This window comes from Rhopilema esculentum, chromosome 21 (assembly GCF_057945365.1).
Source record: "Rhopilema esculentum isolate cy_ngs chromosome 21, ASM5794536v1, whole genome shotgun sequence".
Taxonomy (NCBI): Eukaryota; Metazoa; Cnidaria; class Scyphozoa; order Rhizostomeae; family Rhizostomatidae; genus Rhopilema; species Rhopilema esculentum.
The window spans coordinates 11,309,051-11,328,949 of NC_142835.1; the positions used below are offsets into that span (position 1 = coordinate 11,309,051).

The 19,899-nt window shown below is 34.5% G+C and overlaps 1 protein-coding gene across 1 annotated transcript; it reads left to right on the forward strand.

Annotated features, from left to right (window-relative positions):
- Positions 1-430: 430 nt before the first annotated feature.
- Positions 431-19,810, forward strand: LOC135684217 (cullin-3). The gene is made up of 28 exons (XM_065199671.2): positions 431-769; positions 1,316-1,380; positions 2,743-2,852; positions 3,133-3,220; positions 5,519-5,632; positions 7,462-7,533; positions 7,756-7,844; positions 8,160-8,274; positions 8,670-8,723; positions 8,836-8,913; positions 9,776-9,823; positions 10,429-10,477; positions 11,197-11,345; positions 11,899-11,985; positions 12,847-12,936; positions 13,569-13,637; positions 13,905-14,006; positions 14,295-14,402; positions 14,531-14,655; positions 15,783-15,834; positions 15,987-16,025; positions 16,537-16,638; positions 16,992-17,109; positions 17,225-17,293; positions 17,390-17,462; positions 17,767-17,836; positions 18,233-18,339; positions 18,919-19,810. Exons 2-28 carry the CDS (start codon positions 1,327-1,329, stop codon positions 18,941-18,943), a joined length of 2,256 nt encoding a protein of 751 aa, XP_065055743.1. The 5' UTR covers positions 431-769; positions 1,316-1,326; the 3' UTR covers positions 18,944-19,810.
- The last annotated feature ends 89 nt before the right edge of the window (positions 19,811-19,899 follow it).

The following is a 19,899-nucleotide window of genomic DNA, read 5'->3' on the forward strand; positions in this document are numbered from 1 at the left end:
TGATCTCTATAAAAAGACGTTTGATGGGCAGAGTTTTATGAGGAACATTAGCAAGGATTTATCAATGAGAAGAATTTCAAGAATGACTTTCAGTTACTTTTTTTCACCAAGCATTGAGCTAAAAAATAAAATTCCCTAAAATTTGTGTTGGTCACATTTTGAATATGCTTCATTATAACTTCCACGAAAATTGCAAGAGGGGTCTGCTTGAACAAATGGCTTTGCAAAACTTTAAAAGCTTCCTTAAAGCTCCTGCATAATGGAATGACCGAAATAAAAGCCCTCTTTGTCGAGGCAAAATAACAGTTCGTATTTTTATATGTACCTAAATCTTTTAGTTTAAAAAAATCATTCCATTTTTACGACGCGCGAATCAACCCGTGATATTTTACGTCCCGCGTGTGCGTTGCACAACTCTCGCGACTTTGACTTTCAAGGCCATATCTCAAAAGAATATGGCGACCGAAAACGATCTAATGAGAGTGTGTTATTTTCTTTGTGTGCAAGTGAATTGCCACTTTAATAAATAACATTTCTTTGAAGCAAGTGAAAAAGAATACCATTTATAACACACAGTGTCAAGCATTTGTGAAGGAAAGAAATATTATATTCATCTTGTAGCTTAATTTAACTAGCAACCGTAATCTACGATAAGAATATCGATTTTCCTGACTGACAGGTCAGTTTGGTGTCGCCCATTGAAGACCTTCTTGGCGCAAATCACAATTAAAGGACACATTTATTCAAGCAGGCTTTTCAAACAAAGCTGGTATGTATATGATACTCTGGATAAACCAATTCTCAGAGCAGGCTGATACCCCTCCTCCCAGTCCTAGGTGATATCTCAACCACCTCATCGTCGGATGTTATCAGTTAGGCCTTAGAACCTCTTGATTTCCCAAATTGCAAAAATTTGTGCCTTAGCGAAACAATTTTACTTTTTTGTTTTTGATACAGTAGAACCTGAAGGTTGAATCTGTGGAAAGCTTTTAAGTGCCTTTCCCGTGAAAAAGCGAGGGCCTAACCATGGCTTGTCATAATTGAAAGAGATATGACTGCGGATATTTATATCGCATTTCAAAACAGAGGTTGAATAGCCAGAAAACCTTAAAACCACGACAAATGGTTAAATTCTACAAATACTGTTTTTCTATGCAAATTTGAAATAATAGCCAAAAAGTGATAATTGAAAGTATCAACATTTACAGCTGGACAGCTTTAGTTCAAACATGGAACATTGTAGTTTTATTAATAAATTTACTGTTCTGTCATTATGTCCTTGTTACATTTAAAACTTTGAAAATTTATATTCCAGATATATTCACAATGAGTCACAAACCAGGAAAGAAAGATAATAAAATGAGGATTAGGGCATTCCCTGTAAGTGAAAACTCTGTTACAATTTTATTGTCAAAACTACTTGAGTATGTAGAAGAGTTTTGAGAAGTTAAAGCTTTTCTTGATTTATTTCATTTATTTATCTGTCACAGATGAGTAGTTATTCCAATGGTTATTTTGGGTCAGACAGTTATTTTTTGTTCTAAGGTAATTGTTGCTCATTTCTAATACAAAGGATAAAGAGCTAGGGAAAGATGTATTTCTGTATTTTTTATGAAAAATAATACAAAAAAATGGTCTTACAGAGGTGAAGGTTGATGCACAGATAAGTGATGAATAAATGACAAATTTCAAAAAATCATAATTGAGATACTCTTAATGCAATAATGCACAGGGTTTAAATAACAGATAAATCAATGGTATGCCAAGTTGGAGTTTATACAAAGTGTGAATGAAATTTGAAATTAAAGAATTAGTCTAAATTTATTATTTCTTGAAGCCAATACTTTTTGTAGATATTCCTTGGCACATTTATTTCTAAAATATCTTATTATGAGATGTTTAAGTATTGTCCTTTTTGAGACCAAATACAATAATGAAGACTAAATCAGAAATTGATTCATACATGCAGGTTCAAAGTAAAGAAAGTTTAATCTCAGTTTTTAAAACTTTATTGACAGTTATTTCAAATAGCTAGCTCTGCACGACAATGGTAAAACTAACTATTTGTTATTGTTTGTAAAACAAAAAATATTTATTGACATCTTTTGCCATTTTATTTTTCACAACTTTAGCTTTCAGGCTTCCTCCCAACAAAATCCAAACAGAGCAGCACAATTTTTATCATTGTTAAGCTTAAAAGGGTTATTTCCCTTTATTAAGATAACAGCGCAAAGAAAACAGAACTTGTATTTGAACATAACATGAAGAAGTAATTGAGAACAATAAAAATTCTGAAAGTAGATATATTGAAGTGCAAGCGTGAGGATTACAAGACCGGAACTTTGCAATAGGTATTATATAACAGAACAATAATAAACAGCATGATTAGCGATTAGTATATAGCGTTGATCATAATAAATAATAATGAGTTCTTAACACCCTTTATGCTCTATAAACAACGGAAAAGTGTACTCAGGAATCACAGGAATACTTTAAAGTATTCAATAGATCATGGTTGTTTAAACTTTTGATTTCTTAATGTATAATAAAATCATCAAATGCTTTACAAAGTAAAATATCAAGCAATTAATGGTTAACTAGCAACCTGATCCATCAGCTCAACTTAATTTGATTTGATGGAACGTATTTTCAGGTGGTTTAATACGGTTTGCACAGATTTGAAAATATATCTATATGTTCTGAGCATTGTGATAAATGGGAAATCTATTAAAATTTTTGCAGATGACAATGGATGACAAGTATGTCACAGAAATATGGCTGCTTCTTAAGAGCGCAATACAAGAAATACAGAAGAAAAATAATGGAGGCCTCAGTTTTGAAGAATTATACAGGTATTTTTTGAAATGTCAATTCCAATAGTATTTCCAAATTTGTTTGCTTTAGCAAGTCTAGTTTGATTTGGTGCTGTTCAGATTCCCCATGGCCTTTTCAATTATTGAGATATTGGTCATAAAATTTTCTTGCTGGGGTTTCAGTATGTAGTGGCATAACAATTGGTTATCTTTGCTCTTATTTTCTCAGCCCAAATGTATTTCATGATAAAGTACTATATTTACTTGCTCAGGTATAAAGTATTGAATGTCTGTTGGTAATCTTTTAATTCTTTGACAGAAATGCATATACAATGGTGCTCCACAAACATGGTGAGAGGCTTTATGTTGGTTTAAAACAGGTTGTGACAGAGCACCTTGAGAACGAGGTTAGAACATTTTTTAATTTCCACATTTGCTTGGCATTATCATCTTGATATTGCATGTTGTAAATCTTTGTGTATCTATACCAGCTCTTTTAACATTTTATGGTAAAAGGGTGCCATCCTGCCCACCGATATCCTTTAAAGAGGCATCAATGCAAAAAAATTGCCATCGCCAAAAAACATTTTCCATTGTTCTAGTTTTTTATGTAAACGGAAAGACTATCGTGAAAAGGCTCATTGCTGTCTGCAATACAGAAAGGGGGTCCAATTTAGGGGAAGAAAGTTGAAGCAAGCAAGGGTACGAGTGCCTGCAAGCCTGGGTCGTCTGGAGGCTGATTTCAGAAGATTTTAACAAGCGCGTGATTGTCGTCAATTGAAAACAAACCAATTTTGAACGAACATGGCACAGAAAGGATGAAAGAGGAAAAACGTTTTCTATTCTGGACAAGCTCTCACCAGTGAGGGTTAGCAAGTAGTATCATTCTATCATACATAGGTTTGAATACCATTATATTCATTTTATAACGAGAAAGTTTAGCACCTAATACCCAGTAGGCCTAGAAGAAGTCGGTTGGGAGCGATTCGAAACTTTATTTCTGACTGATTTAATTCTTTCTTGGTTATATCAACCCTTTTAATTTCATCATCGTGAGCAGCCATTGTCGCCAGGCAGAAGCTTGCCTTGTGCCAAGAAATCTCCATCGACCGAGAGCTTTCACAATTATGTTCGGATTTCACATGATCAATCGATTATTTGTTGATGACCATTGGACTGTTAAAATACTAGGTTACCAAAAATTCAGTCGTACAAAAATACAGTTTTTTTGCAATTTTTCCGGGTCGAAATTTTGCGCCGGTATCACTTTAAGGATTGACTGAACCTTGCCCCTTTGTCTACCGCTATTTCCTGATGTTCGACTTTGCTTCAGATGTAAGTTCTATTTTGGTCAACGTTCAGGCCTTGCAAGGAGAGGCACTCAACTATATCAAGTGCCTCCACATGTGCCTAGAAAGTTTTAGGAGTTTTAATGATCAAGCACCTAGCATGTTTATGCTGTCTAAAAACTGAATGTGAAAAACTAAATTTTGATGATATTTGATGATGCTCAGTGGAGTGCCTAGAAGGTTGAAGGTGCTTACCAGAAGGCCTGTCAACCTTCTTCATTTCATTCAATGCTAAATCACTGCTGATGGCCCCCAGAAACAAATATATGTTTCTGGTGTGAGGATGACTCAGTGGCTAGGGTCACTGACTACACACCCAAGGGACCATGGGTTGAGTCCTTGGCATGACAAAACTTTCTGTCAGAGTGTGGAGAGTCACAGGCGCTCTGCAATTCCAGGCACTGGAATCAGGAGGTTTTGTCATATCAAGAGGAAGGATCAGGACACTGCTTGATAAGCAAAAAGCCTTTCAATGTTCTAAAACTACCTTTGGAAACTAGGTAGCAAATAACACAGGACAATTACATATATGTTTAAATAGGTCATTAAAAAAGAAACTGGCACTATCTAAAACCCACTGAAATGTCAGTATTTTATGACAAAATATTTTGTGATGTGATTCCTACCAGTGTAAAAAAGGCTTTTACTTAGAATTAATGTGAGGTGGTAATTGGAAGAATGCACCATTACCAGGAATGAAACTTTTCGGTAAAATTTTTCCCAAACTTTTATCCGAAATCTAAGTTTGTCTGAAAGTTATCATGTTCGAAAGTTTTAATTTCAATGGATATCAAAAAGCAGAATAACATGATTGATATGACATGGCATAAAAAGCCTATGATTGAAAAATTCAATTCCATGCATCAATGCATATCATACTTGGTTTTTTTCATGATGATTTTCTTATGCTTCAGATTCATATTTTTCCTACATGACAATTTTCTTCAAATATCGTTGCCTCAGATATCTTAGTACTTGTTTTTTGCTGGCCTAATGCTTCACTAATTTTTTCCAGAAACTGGTTTCCAAAAGTATCATTGTTTTAGATACCCTACTGTGTTTTGCTGGCCTAATGTATATATCATATTTTAAAGGCTACCAGGTTTTCATAACGATTGCAAGGTCTAAATTTCATGAATTGCAGGTCATTACATGCCTTGGTTTAATTTTGCATCACCAGGGTTGAAGATTCGTCTGAAAAATTGTTGTCCAAAGTTGTTTTGCCCAAAATTTTCTGTCTGAGTGTTTTTTATTTTAATTTTGTCTGTTTATCAAGCTGTTAGCCTTGAATTAAAGTAGTTATTACCCTGTTTCTGCTTGCTTGAAATATTGATGATCAATACTTTTTTCGTAAAGGTGAGAAGTCAGGTTATTGCTTCACTAACTGATGATTTCCTAAGAACTCTGAATTCTGCCTGGGATGATCACCAAACTGCAATGGTCATGATCAGAGATATCCTCATGTACATGGTAAGTTTTCTACAAAAATGAACTGTTTCTAAAGATCAATATACCTTTTTTCCTGCTTATAGGTCTCATTTTAAGGCGCACATGCTTGTATCCGCATATAGGCTCAGTGCACTTTTTAAGTGGATCTTAATCTTATGGTTTTTGCGAGAAAGATGAAAAAACATAAAGCAGCGACATTACTATCTATTTTTTCTCTTTGACAACTTTTACATGCTTGACATGTTTTTTCTTTCCATGGTAAGTTTTCTACAAAAAATGAGCTGTTTAAATCAATAGTTTTTCTTCACCCCCTTTTCTCCAATTTTGCATCCTAGGATAATTTTTCATGACTTTGCCAAAACAGAATAATTCTACACACATAGACAACTTATGATGAGACTATCATATTACAGCAATACTAATATTTTGACGAAATTTTGTTCGACTTAATTCAAAGTCGGACGAAATTTGGTCCTGACGAAAGTTTTAGCATTAAAGATTTTTGAGAATTCGCAAAGAAGATTTATTGTATGAGGTCAGAAATCAAATTCACGTATTCTATTGAACTTTTAATCTAGTCCATGGCAACTCTGTCATTATTCTCATTTATATCTTTATAATTATCTTTATCATCTGCATCATCATAATCATTGCCAGTTCGTGAACTAGCTTTGCTCGATAGAAATAGTTCTAACCGTCTTTTGTCGCAAATATCAAGGGATTCCAACTCCATCTTTTTGTACTCAACTGTACTATTTATTTAATTTGTACAAGGTATTTGCACTTTTCAACCCAAATTTTGAACTCTACCGAAAGCAAAATTTCCAGACCAACTTTTCCTATTAGAAATGGTCTTATGCTTTCTGAATTATATACTTATATTCACACCTATACTTTAATTATTCTCTGTTTATAAACTTTGATGCCATATAAATATAGAGTAGAGACTCGTTGAATGCTAAAGGCATCTCTCTTAACCTCTTTTTGCAAAAACTGAGTAAATACTGACATGTTCTGTGTGAAAAAGCTGCCCGGATGTTGAGCCGAATTCCGAACGGTTGCTTAAGCCCTCGAGTCTCCACGAAGCCGGTACCTATGGTATTAAATACAAAACAATCTCTATGGTTTTGCCTCTTAAGATTTTGGTAATATGTTGCTATCTTTGTGGTAGAAATCCCGGAAAAGTTGTCAAAATTTTTTTCCGCCAAAGTTTATCCGCCGAAATTTTATCTCATGAAATGTTTTATTGCTAAATTGCTAATGTATTGCAAGAGCGCCTCACTGAAAGCTGGGCAAATTTATGTTATTTACAAAGCAAAGTTTAGCAAAATTGTTTTACTTATGATGCATGCTGTTCTTCTGGTCTTAAACAACTGGGCTTAGATACATTAAATACATTAGAGTGAGGGATCTCAAATATTAACACACAGATAGCTAAAACTCCCTTAAATGAACGTTTTTGCCTTATGGCCTTGAGATTTGAAAGGATAAAATTATTATAATTGGCTAAGATGCCAAAATACCTATCAAGCTATTTAGTTAGAATAATTGTCTTTTCGTACAATGTGGCAGATCTTAGCAGCCAGAAGTCTTTCCATAATCTTTAATTTCCACAAGTTTTTTGATATTTAGGTATTTTTTAGTTTTTTGTCTAACACTTTTTATCAATAATGTACATTCAGATATTTTCTAGTTCTGCCGTTTGAAGCAGCCTTGAAGTTCAGCTGACTTATAACATGTTATTCTAAATAAACTGTGTTGAATCTTCCAGACGCATAGAACTTTTTGCCTGTATTGGATTTACAAACGCCCTGGATCTAAGTGAAAATATCTGTCTGTTTGTTTTTTAGGACAGAGTGTATGTTCAGCAAAATAACGTGGAGTCAGTTTATGACCTTGGGTTGATTCTTTTCAGAGATTTGGTAAGCAAGCTGCTATTGCAATTTTTTTGCATTGTCAATCGCGATAGTTAATTTTTTTGTTCTGTGTATATTGTTTTTTATCGAGTTGCACATGTATTTTTAAATATTTCTCACAAAAACAGTACAGCAGTGATTTCATTCAGCTGTTTTGTCCTTTCAAGTTTGCTAGTTTTGAGCAAGCAGAGCTAATGTTATGGCATCTGAAACGAATTTTTTTTTCAGATTGTCAGACATGGAAATATCAGGGAGTCATTACGGAGCACACTGCTAACAATGATTGAAAGTGAAAGAAAAGGAGAAGTGATAAACAGGCAAGTTTATTGAGTATTCAGCATAGAGTTTGGGTTTTTGATGGCTGGCCTGTTGGTTTTTTTGCGTTTTGTATTAAAGTTGGCTAGTTAACAAATTCAAATTGTGAAAATTTTCACCTGCATTTGTGGTTTCATTTCTCATGCTGATATCAATAGAAATGAATTCTCGGATATGATTGTTGACGTGGACGTAGATTTATGTTAAAAAAACTGCGTTCTTGAGCCCCCCCCCCCCCTGTTCTGACTACAATATGGAATAAAAGTACCGAAGCGACTTAAAGCACAAGAAACCGTGATCTTTAAATATTTTGCCAGGTCAGCAATAAAGAATGTTTGTCAGATGCTGATGACTCTTGGTGTTGGGTCACGTGACGTCTACAAAGAAGATTTTGAAAAGCCATTCCTTGACCAATCGGCTGATTTTTACAGAGTAAGCATTGTTCTGGGTTTTAGACAAGCAGACTAATTTGAGAATATATTTTGACGGTATTCAGATACTGCTCTCAAGAATTATGTTTATCAGTTTTTAAAAGAATATTTCACAGTTTTGTATTGATATAAGATCCAGGCATTTGAAGCACCGGTTTTGCACCTAGCTATTACATGTGCAAGCTGTATCTTAATAACAACTTAACTTTTGCATTTAACTACTTTTTCTGTAATGATTTTTCATGAAAATAAGTTATTTTGAATAAAAAAATGTTTGTAGATATTTGTGTACCGTATTTGTGAAGTCCCATATGTTTGAAGCATTGAAGCAAAGAAGTTATCACCTTTTTGTGATGTTTTGCCTTGCTATTTTGTTTTATTCTTACTTTCTTCTAGCTTGAGAGTGAAAAATTCCTCGCTGAAAATAGTGCCTCTGTATATATTTGGAAGGTATGTTAGAAGCTAATTTTATTTTGCAATTTTTTGATTTTTGACTTTTAATTATTTCAAATAAGAAGCTTAAATATACTTACTGCAAAATTTCCATCTCTGTTTTATCCAGGTCAGTGCAAGAATAAAAGAAGAAAGGGAAAGAGTGAAACATTGTCTAGATTCAAGTACCGAAGAGTCAATCGTCTCAGTATGTATGCCTTTTATGTGTGACAAAGCAGTTTTAGAAGGGTAACTTGTTGATTCGTGATTTTCCAGGGCCTGGAGATTTTTTCTTAAGCTGGCACGTTCAGTTTCCACAGATTTGGCATAAAAGAAAAAGGCGCCTAGAGGAATCTCCCTCTTCCATACGTAGATATTTAATTGCACTTAAAAAAGTGTACAGTGCCTAATTAAGATAAAGTTCAAGTAGCTTAATTTAGGCCATATCGCCATTTTGCGTCTCCATATTTAATCCGACGCTCAGTAAGAGCATGAAGGCATTAGAATTAAAGTAAAAGGTAGGCTGATTTCGAACTGGGCCAGTTTGTAAACAATATACTCAGGGAGAGAAGGGAAGAGAGACAATTTTTATGATATAGCACATGTGCTTTCTCCTGTGTTGCCGTTTAGAACAGAGAGAAGAACTGTATGTTCCAAGCACAAAGCTATGCCGGTCTCTTCAGGCGTAACACTAAGCAAAATCTCTGCGTAATTTTATTTGTTTCTATCTAGCATCCAAAAGTAGTTTTCAGGACACTAAGAAGCTATCCTTATTGAGCCGGGTCCTTTTCTTGCCTATCAATGTTTTTACATCTCATGATTCCTGCGCCTGGAATTAAAGAGTGCTGGCGACTCCCCTAGCTCCATGTTAAAGTTTTCTTTGATCAAGAGACGGTTTTGACCCCCCCTCCCAAACCTTTGGCTGTGTGTCCGCCGCTCTAACTCATGGGGCATCCTTAAATTCCCCCGTATTGCCTGGGACATTCTATTTTAAGTTTAATTGATCATATATTTTAAGTTTGACCGAGTTAAAGAAAAATTTGGCTTCTTATCTCATTAACTTTTTTCAGGTCGTAGAAAATGAATTGATTTCCAAACACATGAAAACAATCGTCGAGGTAAAAATTTCTTCATCAACTTCATCAAATTCTTCATATTGTTTTACTTTCTTTCTCGTTAGCTTATGTTTTTTTTGCTTAAAAGAACCCAATAGGCAAAGATATTTTTCGGCTTTCTTGCCTCTGTAATTGCCATTGACTCTATAAAATGGTTAAGGCTAAACAACTTTTAAGTAGTATCCGTATCATTTGTTCTGATTAAGCCCTGTATGCCGGAGTGAAATATACACTCAATTTATTAAAATTCAATTTCTGAAGATATTAGATTCTCGTCGTTGTTTTACTCTCTTTCTAACCTCTCTTCCTAACTTTTACTTCATACCACATTCATTGCGAGGTTCACAGAATCCGGCAGACAGCCTGCCCTGCGCTTCTTCCTTGTTGCATATGGTATAATGTACCATGTAGTTTCTATTGCCGTGTATTTACTGGCTAAGAAGTTTGCCAAACACCATTACGTTATGCCGCCCTGTGGTATGCGCACTCAATAAAACCGCTTTCCGGGCAGTTTTAGAACGATTTTCTAATTATTGATTCGCAGTTTTATTTTCACGTGTTTTCTATTAACTTTGAATCAGTTAAACTCTTTTTTCTTCCTTTTTTAGATGGAAAATTCTGGGGTTGTTCATATGTTGAAGCACAGTAAATATGAGGGTTGGTTCTTTTGTTTTTTTGCCTTTACGAAGCTAGGTAGTGTAAAGCATGTATAGATATTTAAAGGTTTATGAATTTGAAAAAATATAGCTTATTTTCAGCATGATAGCGGTGCTGTACAGAATCCAGAAGCTATCTACTGCCAGAAAGAAAATATCTGTTTATACTTGGGAAAATAATTTGTGGATAAGAAAGAGGAATATACTTTACAATCGATAGTGATTGTTAAAATTGTATATAATGCACCGTCAGTTTCACCGCGGGCCCTGAGCTGGAGGAAAATCTTCCAATGATGCAGTAGTTTTGTATGCTAGGTATTTAATGTCAGAGAAATTTACATTTTGGCTTGGAATTTTTCTAATAATGTATTAAAACCATCTATAGATGATTTTACTAACATTCCGCTTCAAAAAAACTTTTAATCAAAAGATGCAAGGAAATTTCGAGGAAGGGAAATAGAGCATTTTCTTAAACTCTTCACCTTAAATATAGTCTTTTATGTTCAATTCTCTTTTATTATCTCAATTTTTCGTGCCACATAGCTTTGTTTTGTGTGTCATTTAAAACCTGAAAATGTTTTAGTAGTATTAATTTCAAAAACAGTCTCGCAACTTTCTTGTTAGTTACTCTCATTAGTTCTCAAGATCTTTCGCTCCAACTTGTTCATATGCCTCACTTTTCACTTTCTACTTAATATTTCTATTTCTTTGTTTTTGCAGATCTAGGCTGCATGTATAGGCTTTTCTATCGTGTCGAAAACGGCCTGAAGACAATTTGCGAAGCAATGAGTCACTACTTGAGAGAACAGGGAAAAGCGATTGTATCAGATGACGAGGAAGGTGAAAAAAATGCCATCTCATACATACAGGTAAGCATTTTTGCTTTCCAACCCTGGGTATTTGCATAAGAGGTGTCTTGTAAACAAAATTAGATTTTAAATTAAGTATCTTTTAACATAAATTTATATTAAGTTAGGCTTTCAATGAACTTATAAGCCCTGTGGATTTATGACGTAATAGACGTGCTTCTCATTGTTCAGAAGAGTTTGTTTATATAATTTTGTATTATATATGTGAACCATGAGAGATAAACCATGTAGTTTTACTTTCTTCAACTCTATGATATTTATATATGTGTGTGTTTAAGGTATTATTTTATCGTTGTGCGACAAGCTAACAGATTTCATCGAAAATTGTAGCAGTAATCGGTAGCAGAAATGTTATATAGAGACATGAAATGCTACTCATTTGTTTATCAATATATATTTACATTGAAGAAAATATTATGCAATTTTTTTGTCATAACCAAAGACAGAACATTAGTTCATTCAGGATAAATTTTACAGATTTTGTATAGAGCACTTCAAAGCTTTTATTTTGTTCAACAAGCTCCTTATACTATCAATTCAAATCTTATTTTAGAAACTGCTTGATCTAAAATCGCGATTTGACCAATTCTTTGTCACGTCTTTTGGTGGCGATAAGTTATTCAAGCAAACGATTTCAGGGGTGAGTGAGATCTTCATTCTTTTCCTGCCCCTATCAGATCAGTTTTCTAGTTTTTGCCTCGTGGGTAAAATAGATGTTCTGACCATGATCTTTTCAACTTCAGTTTGTTTTTATAGCTACCTTTTCTATGGGATAGATTGATATGGAACTTTGATGGAAACTTCAGTAAAAAACCTCCTTATGCTAGCCTCAAAAAATTGCTTGAATTTGCCAGTGTCCCGTGCGCTTGCAATAGATTTACATACAAGAAATGTCACATGGATGTGAAGAGATTTTGTACAGAATTTGTTTCGCAGAATCGCCGACCTAAGACAAGACTGGATAGCGCAACCTATTGGCCTCGGATAGCAAAGTCCGAAAGCGGGGCCGAGATTCCAAATTTGGATTAAATTTCTTGCGCATTTACCAATTTTTAGGGCTTTATCTAAAGTTGTATAATTTGACTTTTTATTTAACGTCTTCTGTGGTAACCTTTCAATAATGTCTGTCAAAGCAAAAACAATACTAAACTATAGCATGCTCAAGTCCAAAGCAGCTTTACGAGGCCACAGCATAACTCCTACACGTTAGAATCAATGCCCTTATAGTAAAAGATCGATCCAGTCTTATTTAGTATAAATGCTCAGTTTTTTAAGAAGCTATGCAGAGGTCTGTTGAGTAGCTGTGAGAGAGCAGAAGCCTTGGTGTGCAATGGTGTTGCTGTTGGTATATGTATTGGCATAAACAAATCTTTTTGTTGTGTGTATATAATGGGTCATTACGATTCACTTCCCTTCTCCCATCGTCTGCTTCTTCAGTTTATTGAAGAGCAAGGCTGTTGCCTCTGTACAATGTTTATATCAAATTTCCCTTTTGTTTCAGGACTTTGAATACTTTCTGAATCTTAATCACCGCTCTCCGGAGTATTTGTCGCTTTTTATTGATGATAAATTGAAAAAAGGAACAAAAGGGGTAAGTATATCGGTTTTTATGCTCAGTTAGTTTTGATAACTTGTTTCAATTAGAATTTAATCATCAAACCATTTCTAAGACCGGCCATACCTACCAAACTTGTTGTTACTTCTTCCTTTTTACCATCAAAGCTCCTTCGAAGCATACATCGTTTCTTTTCCCATCTGCATGTGCAGTGTTGTTTCCAAATATTAACATTTTCTTTTTATGTTTTAGTTATGCTCCAGTCATTCAAATTTAGTTTCTTTGAATCCATACAACTGATAACCCTTCTCTTGTGAAATCAAAAGCATATTCCCATTTTAGTTCAAAAGTCATCGAAAAATTCGAGCGAGCAGATTTTTTCACTATGAAAAACTCTGTATATATGCATCTTTGCAAACTGTTTATAAATTTGAGCATTATTAAGATTTTCTACTTTAAGAAGAAAATGTCCAACTTTGCAAACCTGCGCGTCAGTTCTCACAGCCTCGGAATTGAAACGGGTAGACTTAGGAATTACTCATTTCTTAGGCTGATAGAAAATGTCCCTATTGCTGTTATTAAACGTGGTTTTTCTGCACCTAAAGTATGCTTGAGATTGTCTTATCGACCCCTCCTACAACTGTTATAAATCTTGTCCCCTTTCGTAGCTTTCAGAGCAAGAAATTGAATCAGTCTTGGATAAAACCATGGTGCTCTTCAGATACCTGCAGGAAAAGGTTAGCTTAGAATCTCATTTTGAATATAAGTAGCTCTTCAACGTTGGCTCAGAAAAGCAGATAAATAATATTTTGTTATCTATTTGTTTTTGTTGAGCTTGGTAATGAATTTGGAAGTGCTCAAATACATCAGGAGTCTTTGTCATTATTATTGGGTTAGGAAGTTCATTACTTTTTATAAGGACAGGAAGCGAATTATTTGCCTTTTTTAATTTTACAAATATTTCAAAATTTCGACTTGAAGTAATATCATCAACCATTTTCTAGGATGTGTTTGAACGTTATTACAAACAGCACTTAGCAAAGCGACTTCTGTTGAACAAAAGCATATCTGATGATTCAGAGAAAAACATGATCTCGAAACTCAAGGTGAGATTTGTTTCTTGTGACGTCACAAATCATTTTTGGTGACTCGTTTAAGCATTGCATGAAGGGTTTATGTCTGTTTGCGTATCTTCTTATTGCGTATCCTCTTTCAGAAAAGCATGAAAAAGGTTTACTTTCTTTCTTTTCTTCTCTTTTATTGAGTTTGTTTTTTTGCTTCTTTGGTCTCTCCATAATATTATGAAAGTAAAAAACTTCTTTTTAGTGTGTTCAACTAACTAGGAGTAAATCTGTTAACAAAATTTAAGCAATTTATGTTTGCTTTCATTTTAGACGGAATGCGGATGTCAATTCACAGTTAAACTGGAAGGAATGTTCAAAGACATGTCCCTGTCTACGTCAACCAATGAAGAGTTTAAAAATCATGCGACAAACTCAAATGTATGTACTTTTTATCCTCAATTGTGTTTTTTTAAATCCAAGGATACCATAGCACAACCCTGCAGAAGATTTTCAAGATTCAATAAGCTGTAACGCCATAGCTAATTTTTCATATATCCATTTTTCAGCTTGATCTGAATGGCATTGATCTCACCGTTCGTGTTCTGACTACTGGCTTTTGGCCGACGCAAGTCGTTAATCCAACATGCAATGTTCCTCCTGCGCCAAGACATGCTTATACGTGCTTCAAAAGGTAATTAAATTGTTTGTCCTAGCAAGCCTTTATTTAAAATACAATTTTCCCATAGGTACTTGGTACTGATTGGACAACTATACCGGTCTTGTGCTCGTGTTTTTCTGACCCTCACTCTGACCCTCATTCTGACCCTCATTCTGACCCTCATTCTGACCCTCATTCTGACCCTCATTCTGACCCTCACTCTGACCCTCACTCTGACCCTCATTCTGACCCTCATTCTGACGTTTTATACTCTTGGAGTTTCAGAAAAAAGCTTTCAGTCTGTTGTTAAATTTTTACTTTTTTCAAAGCCATTTTAAAATACAATTGCTAATTTCGTTGTCCTAATTATGCTTTTTGTCACAGTGACAAGAATTAATAAAGGAATTAACAGAACACATAATGAAATATAATAGTCTTACTGCACATTAGCAATATTTTATTCACGACCAGTAAACTTTTCCATGTTTTCCTGCTTCCCTTGGGTTGCAATTTAGAGGAACGAATTTAAAAAGCAAAATAGAGGTCATATGCGGATATTCTCAAATATGGATGAAAGTGAAAGGCACGATGCACAAGACTGGTATTTTTTTAACCAAATCACTCGCATTTTAGAGGGTCATGAAACTTTTACACGCGAGTCCACGCGAGAAGCGAAAAAATTTATCTGTAAAAATTCTCATATTGCTCTGACATATAAAAAGGCTTAATGCATAAATTTTAAGCACTGCAAGGCACCTTTCTCAAGAATGCCAGGTCTTGGAAATCTAAAGCCCAATCTCCAGTGAGAAAAAGTCTTGCGAAATTTCGCTGCGAAATTGGAATCTCACGACACGACATTGGAATGTAAAGTTCGGAAGCATGACAAAGGAATACGGAATATGATTGGCTGTTGAAGGATTTCGCAAGCGAAGAGCGAAAAAAGTTAAACTCATTTTAACTTTTTTTCGCAGAGAAATTCTTCGCGAGAAATCCCAGCAAAAGATCACTGCGCATGCCTAAGACGTATTTCGCGCGAACTTTTTCGCATTTCGCTGAATTTTTTCTCACTGGAGATTGGGCTTAAGTATGTCTTTGTACTTCTTTATCCTGTTTTTATTCTTTATGAATCATAGACTAAGTAATTTTCATATCTTTTTCAGATTTTATTTAGCGTGTCACAGCGGTCGTCAACTTACATTACAACCCCAAATGGTATGTCTACGTTAACTTGATTGGAAACATTTATGTCATTGTCAAAATGAAATATTTATTCGAGAATAAAATACTTGCTATTTTGCAGAGTTTTTTTGCTATAGCAAAATGTGTTGTATCCTTTTTTCAACTCTTGTTTGGTTTTATTGCAGGGTTCAGCAGATCTTAACGCTGTTTTTTACACGAAAAAGGTAACTTCCTTCATTTTTTACGTATAATTTATCTATCTACCAAAGTGGCTGAGAAATAAATTTGTCTCGTAAGAGCAGAAATATTTTCTTTGTAATTTTCATGCAACACTAATCGGAAGATGAGACGTAATAGGCCACTTGCATGAGTAAAATTGCTCAGTGACATGCTCCAAAAAGTATCTATTCGAGAGAAAGTATCCATTGAATGTCCGAAATTGAACTTGTGCCAGTCTAAAACCCTTACTTAAGCGCAATTATTGTTCAGGTCAAAGAAATTCACAAGGCATAAAATCACAACTGTTTTGGACATCTACATTTTTATGCCCTTTTTCATTGTTTAATGATGCTATTTTGAAACTGATTTTCTTATATTGCGTTGTTTCATATGACTTCATCATTCCCATCACTGGATATTGGAAGGCCTATAATCAAATATTAACAAGGGAAACTTTTTGTCGTAGCGAACCTTCCAATTTCTGCACACCCTTTAGATATTTTTTTCGACATTTAGGAAGGTGGATCAGTAAGCACAAAGAAACACATCATCCAAGTATCGACCTACCAAATGTGCATATTACTTCTGTTTAACAAAAAAGAGAAAATTACGTTCGAAGTAAGTCTTTTTTTAGCCCATATATTTTTACACCACCTTTTGAATGAGATATCCACCCTTGCTTTCTTTAATTGCATCACACCATTTTGTGTGACGTCACACAACCATTGATTTCATTTTGCTCTTGTGTAATTACGTGCAGTTGCTTCATAATTACACACTTATTAAATGTGCTATATAGCTAACGTTTACTTGATATTACGCACATGATAACATTGTATTGTTTGTATTGTATTTTCCTTGAGTATTCTAGCTGATATCGCGTATCAAGATTTTTCTTTATGTAACATTCATGTTATTCAATTAGCTTATATTTGGAATCATTCTATTTTGATTTATGTGAAATTTTCCAGGAAGTAAACCAAGAAACTGACATTCCTGAGAAAGATCTTGTGAGGGCATTGCAATCGCTAGCATGCGGAAAACCAAGTCAAAGGGTACTTGCGAAAGAGCCAAAATCTAAAGAGATTGGTACGTTTGTGGATTACGTTTTGTTACAAGAAGAATTGAGGCCGTTGGTCATTTAGAACTATGTTTTTTGACCTGATATTGTTAAAACTTCTAAATATCTTCGTTTCCTTTTTAGGCCCGACTCACATGTTCTGTATAAATGACCAGTTCACTTCAAAATTCCATCGAGTTAAAATTCAAACAGGTAGGTTAGGCAAATGCATATTTTTCTAATAAACCTGACTAATTTCCCTTTCGGTTTGTCAGTGAATTGCTCATTCATTATCAATCTTTTTTGTAGTTACTGCAAAAGGAGAATTGGATCCAGAGCGAAAAGAGACGCGGCAAAAAGTCGACGAAGATAGAAAACATGAGTATCCTTTACAGAATATTGAAGAGAAAAAATATATTTATGTTAATCACAATTAAAGGAAATGTTTTCAGATATAAGTTACAATCCAATTGCTTCAAATAGTCAGAATTTTCATAAACTACGAATTTTCTTGATGATCGCTTTGCAAGAAATCTGGAGAAATGTTTCCTTATTTATGATTTAGTGTAAGGTATTGATATGATATCTATTTGTGCTTTGTATTTATCATGCTTTAACTAATATTATTGCTTTGTGCTTTAACTGGTAGAATTGATTTAATAAAACTTCCTTGACTGTATGATTAGAATCGAGGCAGCGACAGTCAGAATAATGAAAGCGAGGAAGAAATTCCCCCACAATTCGTTGGTCAACGAGGTATGAATTTTTCCTTGCTTTTTAGCCTTGTATTTTAAATCTGTTATATCTACTGCTGAATTTGAAGATTGCACGAACATGTCGAGGCAGTTTCTTGCATATTTAGAACTATTTGTTGAATGGAACGCTTATGTGAGTATGAAATGATGCCTGGCATGCAAGATACTCACATGCAGATCGAATAAAATGAACAGGGGGAGGGGGGAGGAGATGCAAGCGCGTTGCTGGCTTTGGTTTTACTAATTTTTGCCCCCTAGCTTCTTACCTAATAGTTATTAATTTGTTATTTATTAGTTTATTAGTTAAACAAGTCTGTGCTTAGCAACTACTCATAGGTTTTGGTAGTGTTTATCCTTGATAAAATTTTGATCAACGATCTTGAATTTTAATTTCTAGGTTATCGAACAACTCAAATCAAGATTTGTACCAAATCCAGTTGTAATAAAGAAAAGAATCGAAGGTTTAATCGAACGGGAATATTTAGCGAGATCGCCGGAAGACAGGTAATCTCTTGAATTCGTATTCGATTTTTAAAGTAACTGAAGAGCATATACCATCTCTCTATATGATTGCAAACTTCCATGGAAAATTTATTTGGAATAGACAACCGAGAATAAGAGATGGTGACAAATAGATAATCGGGCTACCGTTTCGCACGCAATAGAGTCTGTTGTGAAATTTTCACGACATTGTGCTAAATATCATATCTTTTGTTATCATTCCAAGTCCTTTAGGGCAATATTTTCCTGTTGGTTATTCATGCCCAACAAAGAAGCTCTCTTACTGAAGTACGCGCTTAATAGGGTTAGCGTCATTAATAGGTCCAGTTTTAGGCCTTAAACCTAGAATTTAGTTTCAATTTTTTTTAAACGTCATTTTTTTTAATTATGTATTTGAAACACTGAAACTTGTAAATAGGTCTTGTAAAATGAATGTGCTTTGAAAAACCAGTCTTTTTCGTCTGCTGTAAAGTGTCTTGGCGAAAATATCCCGCCTAGATCGTTTCTGCTACGAACGACCCACGTCTGTGCTATTATTTTTTAATTATCAATGGTTTTGAAGTTCTATGTGTTCCTTTTCAGGAAAGTTTACATATATGTTGCCTGATAGCACCCTGCTTACTAGTAAAACAATCAGATTGCTATTCTGGCGGCACAATATGGTTTAAAGAGGCTGCGTAGGCGCAAAGTCATTGCTGACATCTGTTATAAGAAATACACACGTGACCGTTGCAATTGGTTTTGTAAAGAATGCCACTGCCAGCTTCATAGTTTGTAACGATAAATGCATGTTTGTAATAGCAGGCATTCTGTAAATTATGTTTGTCGTGAAACCTGAAAAAGTTTACTTTTGGTCGCTTCCTTAATGAACTGTGTTCTCCTTTGAAATGTGTATAGGTTTGATAGAAGTACGGTTTGCTGATTACGAGCCACTCATTTAATTACATATGTATGTAGATAGGCCAGATGTCTTGTTCACAATTAAGCCCCTCGTCAGTTTGTTATTGTTAATCTTATTATATACTACAAGCATTCCCAGAAGCCTAAAGATTACCTGCTACAGACTGCCTCGGTCTGCTATAACCTCCTTTCAAGGCATCGTCAGAACAATGTATTATCGATTGCACTTAAGGCTGGATTTGTATGGTTTATTATGATATTGTTATTAGCCTTCTACGTTTCAAACAAACAATAAACAAACTACCCTGTGTTACTTGTAACTTATACGTTTCAAACTACTTCACATCGTTTAATGCACATGAACTCAACTGATGCCAACAAGCAATTTGTGATAAAATGATAATGCCCTTTTGTTGAAGCTACAGAGTTTTCTAAACTTGCGTGAATTTTTTTGGCATATTTATGACAAATGTTTGCTAGGTTTAGCAAAAATTTATCTCTATCTTCTTAGTTATATTTATCCTAATTTGTTGTATTTTAAATCTTTGTGATAATATTGAATTTTGTTTTCTCTCTTGAGTCATTCCTTTGACACAATTTGGACTGTCTAATTAACGTGAAATAAAGCTACTAAAATGATTGGGTTAAAAAACGAGTAGAGCG